The following is a 6,121-nucleotide window of genomic DNA, read 5'->3' on the forward strand; positions in this document are numbered from 1 at the left end:
CGGATGACTGGAAAAAGGCTAATGTAGTGCCCTTCTTTAAAAAAGGGAAGAAGGAGGATCTGGGGAACTACAGGCCAGTCAGCCTCACCTCAGTCCCTGGAAAAATCATGGAGCAGGTCCTCAAGGAATCAATTTTGAAGCACTTAGAGGAGAGGAAAGTGATCAGGAACAGTCAGTATGGATTCACCAAGGGCAAGTCATGCCTGACTAACCTAATTGCCTTCTATGAGGAGCTAACTGGGTCTGTGGATGAGGGGAAAGCAGTGGATGTGTTATTCCTTGACTTTAGGAAAGCTTTTGATACGGTCTCCCACAGTATTCTTGCCGGCAAGTTAAAGAAGTATGGGCTGGATGAACGGACTATAAGGTGGATAGAAAGCTGGCTAGATTGTCAGGATCAACAGGTACTGATCAATGGCTCCATGTCTAATTGGCAGCTGGTATCAAGCAGAGTGCCCCAAAGGTCGGTCCTAGAGCCGGTTTTGTTCAATATCTTCATTAATGATCTGGAGGATGGCGTGGACTGCACTCTCAGCAAGTTTGCAGATGACACTAAACTGAGAGGAGGAGTAGATACGCTGGAGGGTAGGGATAGTACAGGTCTGTCGCATCTTACGTGTATTTAACATGTGCGATTTTAGCTTTACGCGGTCGGCCAAAAAAAAAAGAAGAGAAAAATAACAATTTTAATACTGTACCTGTAGTGCGGGTGATTCTGCCCGCCATTACACTCAATGTAATTTTGACTATACGCGATTTTCGCTTTATGCGCTGACTGCGGAACGTAACCCCAGCGTAAGATGCGACAGACCTGTATACAGAGGGACCTAGACAAATTAGAGGATTGGGCCAAAAGAAGACTGATGAGGTTCAAGAAGGACAAGTGCAGAGTCCTGCACTTAGGATGGAAGAATCTTATGAACTGCTACAGACTAGGGACCGAATGGCTAGGCAGCAGTTCTGCAGAAAAGGACCTAGGGGTTACAGTGGACGAGAAGCTGGATATGAGTCAACAGTGTGCCCTTGTTACCAAGAAGGCTAACAGCATTTTGGGCTGTATAAGTAGGGGCATTGCCAGCAGATCGAGGGACGTGTGTCCAGTTTTGGGCCCCACACCACAAGAAAGATGTGGAAAAATTGGAAAGAGTCCAGCAGAGTGCAAGAAAAGTGATTAGGGGGCTGGAGCACCTGACTTATGAGGAGATGCTGAGGGAATTGGGATTGTTTAGTCTGCAGAAGAGAAGAATGAGTGGGGATTTGATAGCTGCTTTCAACTACCTGAAAGGGGGTTCCAAAGAGGATGGATCTAGACTGTTCTCAGTGGTACCAGATGACAGAACAAGGAGTAATGGTCTCAAGTTGCAGTGGGGGAGGTTTAGGTTGGATATCAGGAAAAAAAAATTCACCAGGAGGGTGGTGAAGCACTGGAATGGTTTATCTAGGGAGGTGGTGGAATCTCCTTCCTTAGAGGTTTTTAAGGTCAGGCTTGACAAAGCCCTGGCTGGGATGATTTAGTTGGGGATTGGTCCTGCTTTGAGCAAGGGGTTGAACTAGATGACCTCCTAAGGTACCTTCCAACCTTGATATTCTATGATTCTATGTTTCTATGACCCAAACTGGGTCCAAAAGTTGAATGATTCATATTTTTTGTAAACTGAAAAATGCAGGGGGGAAAAAGCAGTTTGGGAAATGGTGACATGTTTTATTTTGGGTCAGTTGGACAATAAACTGCAGCCTCAAGCCGTCACTTCATCCTTCATGACTGGATTGCATCTCCCATGATGCAACAAAGTCATGTGACTGCTATGATGCATCACACTGGTCTGGAGATGTAATTCAGCTGAGAAGCCTGGTCCATAGAGAAGAATTACGACTGAAAGACCTGAACTACAACTACCATGAGGCACTGTTAGACCTGAGGCAGATGGTGTTTCATGTCAAAAGGAGAGCATTTTAAAGGTATTAAGGCACCTAATGAAATTTTCAAAAGCATCTATGTGCCCGATTCACACTCATTTCAATGGATTTTTAAAATACCATTAGTCACCTTTAAAAATCTGGCCCACCAGACATGAAACAAATAATTTCAGTTCAGTTCAAGAAACCATAATACTTCAATGCAGGTTAAATTTATCTGAACTGGTATTGAGTTAAAGAATGGGCATTAGGCACCTATTACCTTAGCCCCTCTTTGAAATCCCAGACAACCGTAGCCCTCAAGAATGATATCATAGGTCCATTAAATGGAATTCATTGAGGTCTGATGTAAGTCTAATAGATAAAAATCATTCTGACCTGTGGAACTCATTGTCACAGGATATTAGTGAGTTAAAGAATGGGAATCCCTTAGGCCATCTTGGAAAGTCCCAGACAAGGAGAAGACTTTTATGTCATGCACTGTTTTCCTCAGGGTGTCCTTGAACTCCTCGTTCCTCAGGCAATAGATGACTGGGTTGAAGAGTGGTGTCAGAACTGTGTAGATGACGGACACCAGCTTGTTGGAGTCAAAGGAACTTATGGCCCGAGGTCTGGCATAGATGAAGAGGGAGGAAGCATAGAAGATGGTGACCACCAGCAAGTGGGAGACACATGTAGAAAAGGCCTTGTGACGCCCCTTGGCTGAGGGGATGCGCACAACCGTAGAGATGATGCAGATGTAAGAGGCCACAGTAATGGAGAGAGGCCCCAGGAGAATGAGCAGGGCCAGCAGGAAGTCCACAAGTGCTGCCAGTGACATGTCGGTGCAGGCCAGGTTGAACAGCGGTGACACGTCGCAGAAGAAGTGGTTGATGATGTTGGCCCCACAGAAGGTCAGACGCGAGATGAAGAGGACCTTCCACATGGAGATGAGAAAGCCACTCAGCCAGGACCCAGCCACCAGGCGGATGCAGAGAGTCTGGCTCATGATGGCTGAGTAGCGTAGCGGGTTGCCGATGGCCATGTAGCGGTCGTAGGCCATGACGGCCAGGAGGACACACTCAGTGCAGACCAAGGCTAGGAAGAAGTAGAGCTGGGCCATACACGCAATAAAGGAGATGCTTTTCCTTTTTGTTACAAAGCTCAATAGCATCTTGGGCACCGTGACTGAGACGTACCAGATCTCCAGGAAAGAGAGATCGCCCAGGAAGAGGTACATGGGCTTGTGGAGTGGAACATTGGCCCAGATTAGCATGATGATCACCGTATTCTCTATCACTGTCAGTGCATAGGCCAGAAGGAACATCAAGAAGAGCAGGAGCTGCAGCTCCAGGATGCCAGGGAAACTCACCAGAATGAACTCGGTCACATGACTTTGGTTGTCCCAGTGCATGCTGGAGGTCTTGGCACTGTTGTTATTCAATCTGGAGGAGAGACACAGGTGTTAGAAATGTGACTGCATGTCAACACAGTATTGATGGCTTTGTCACAGGGACTGGGACTCGAAAAGCCATGCAAATAATTAGAGCTGGCCAGAATTAAATAATACTAATATTATTAATAAAAAAATAATGGGCCAGGTTTACAAAGGTATTTAGGCACCTAAAGATATAGATTGGCATGTAGTGGCACACAGATTTGCATCAAAAGTGACTAAGTTAAGCACCTGGGGCCATATTTTTAAAGATATTTGGATACTTAAAGATATAGATAGGTACCTAGTGGGATTTTCAAAATCATCTATGTGACAGCACCTATTAATTTTGAATGTCTTTAAAAATCTGGGCCTAGGTGCCTAACTCCCATGGAAATCAATTGGAGCTAGACACATAGTTGCTTTTAAAAATCCCAGTGAGCACTTATTTTTATCTTTAGGGTTTGAAAACACCTTTGAAAATCTAGCCCAAGGTAAAGCAATTGGCCTTTTTTTCCTATACTGAAATTGTTCGTGAATAATTGTCAACATGTTTCCTTTGTTCATGAAATTTCTCCACAAGATTACTTTTAATTGAGATGATTCTCAATTTTTATTTACTAAATGAAAACTGGCTTTTGGGGAAATGAAAATAAAAATTAAGACAAATGTCGAGAACCATGTTGATTAAAATATAGCACAAGTATTTTCAGAGACAAATGAAAAATGGCTCCATGTCAAACCCAGGAAATTAACATAACATTCATTATGTCTGAGCATTTTTTGACCATCTCTAAAAATAATTCCTGTCTTGGACATGGATCTTCTGAGCTCTTCAAAGCCAGCTAGGATGTCTGGATACCCAATACCAATTTAAATGACTGATCTGAGCATCTAAGTTCCCTAGGCATCTTGGAAAATCTCAACCAGGATTATTATTATTATTTATTATTATTATTGTAATTCAGTAGCACTTAGAGGCCACTAACAAAAATGAGGACCCTGTTGTTCTGGTCCTGCACAGACATATAGTAAGAGACTGTCCCTTCCCCTAAAATCCCCCCATCTATATAAGTCAGAAGGAAAAAAAGACTTGAACAAGGTCATAGAGCTGATCAGTGTTGCAGGTGGGAATGGAACCTACATCTCCTGGCTCCCAAAGAAAGTAGCAGGGTCCCACTTCTAGCCCCCTTCGTGGAGAAGGAAAGATGGCAGCTAAGGTGTCTCCTGAATACCTACCCCAGCAGCTGGAGTGGGCTAGGCCATTTTTCCCTTTTTGCCACATACAGACACTCGTGGTGGGGCACAGACCCCAAACAGCAGGACTTGGAGCTAACACCCCATTGATAAGCATAGGTTGTTCCTTCCCACTCAAACCTATTGTTTTTGGCTGGCTGCAGGTTAGACTAAATGACCATAATGGTTCAAAATCTCTGGATGAAATTTTGGTCCCGTTGCAGCCAACTGCAGAACTTCCTGTGTCTTGAACAGAGCCAGGATTTAGCACTATGAATCTATCAGATATCACTGAGAATGTCAACACTACAATTAAAAAAATCATGAGGTAGGCTTGCAGGACTCAGGCTGCAGAACTGGACTCTGAGATCTCAGACCCCAGGCTCCAGCCTGAGCCCAAACATCTACACTTCAATTGTATAGTGCCCCCAGCCCAAGCCTCATAAGACCTGACCCAGGCCAGCTACAGCTCTTTCATTGCAGTGTAAATATACCCACTGAGGCCAACAACCCTGTATGATTCAAACAAGGATCAGACATTCATGGTCAATATTTTTAAAGGTGATGGGTGCTTTGGGGAGAGCTGGTCAGAAAATAGATTTTCCATCCTGTGAACAAATTTGAGATTTTGAAATGTTTTCTGTCCCAAATCAGAACAAAAAAGGCAATGATTTAAATTGTTAGTGAAATCATTTAAAAAAAAAGAAATGAATGAAAGGATGAAAGAAATAATAATTTGAGCATGTTATTTCTCTTGCCCGACCTAATTGAATCACAAGGTTCTTTTTGTGAGTTTCCCATTGAATTCTCTGCAAGTTGTGCAGAGGAAAGAGCAAAAGCACAAAAGCAAGAAAACAAGAAAGAAAGAAATTGTGAACGGAAGAAAGAGGAAAAGAAAGAAAGCATAAAACCAAAAGAAAGAGAAAAATACATTTTGAAATGGTGAATGAGCAAAAAAAGCAATATGGTGAGAAAGAAAGAAAGAAAGAAAGAAACTCACTAATGGATGTATTGCAAACAAATGCTACCTACTTGAGAATAGGAGGTGAAGACAGATGATACCCCAAAATAGCTGTTTGGATCAAACATCGGGAAACAAATTATTGATCAGGACAAAAAAAATAAGGAGGGAGGAAAATATCCTTTGGAGAGAAAACAAACAGAGACCTGGAATTGGGTCAGGCTAGGGGAGTGGTATTCCCCCGCAGTGCTGCATAGACAAGATTGGGTGAGCTCTCTTTACAGACTGATTTAAGCTGGGCAGGGTCGATTCCTCCCCATCTTCCAGGGGCCCTAGAGGCCTAATTCGTGGCCCAGTTGATGTCAATTAGAAAACTCCCACTGACTTCAACGGGGCCAGGATTCCACCCCGGGAGTCTTCGCTTGTGGTGCTAACAAGTTTCCAAAAATTCACACCCACAGGGAGCCTCTGCTGGGGGCTGCTCCTCTGTGGATCCACTTCAGACCCTCTCCTCAACCTCTTCTGGCTTCCTGCTTGCCTGGCCACTGTGCTGCTTGGAGGAAGAGGCAGGGAGCAGTGTAGCCGGAGCGGCT

The 6,121-nt window shown here is 43.9% G+C and overlaps 1 protein-coding gene across 1 annotated transcript; it reads right to left on the bottom strand.

Annotated features, from left to right (window-relative positions):
* Nucleotides 1-2,320: 2,320 nt before the first annotated feature.
* On the bottom strand, nt 2,321-3,310 carry LOC135886309 (olfactory receptor 6B1-like). The gene has a single exon (XM_065414118.1). It carries the CDS (start codon nt 3,308-3,310, stop codon nt 2,321-2,323), a length of 990 nt encoding a protein of 329 aa, XP_065270190.1.
* Between the last annotated feature and the right edge of the window lie 2,811 nt (nt 3,311-6,121).

Source organism: Emys orbicularis, chromosome 12 (genome assembly GCF_028017835.1).
Source record: "Emys orbicularis isolate rEmyOrb1 chromosome 12, rEmyOrb1.hap1, whole genome shotgun sequence".
Lineage (NCBI taxonomy): Eukaryota > Metazoa > Chordata > Testudines > Emydidae > Emys > Emys orbicularis.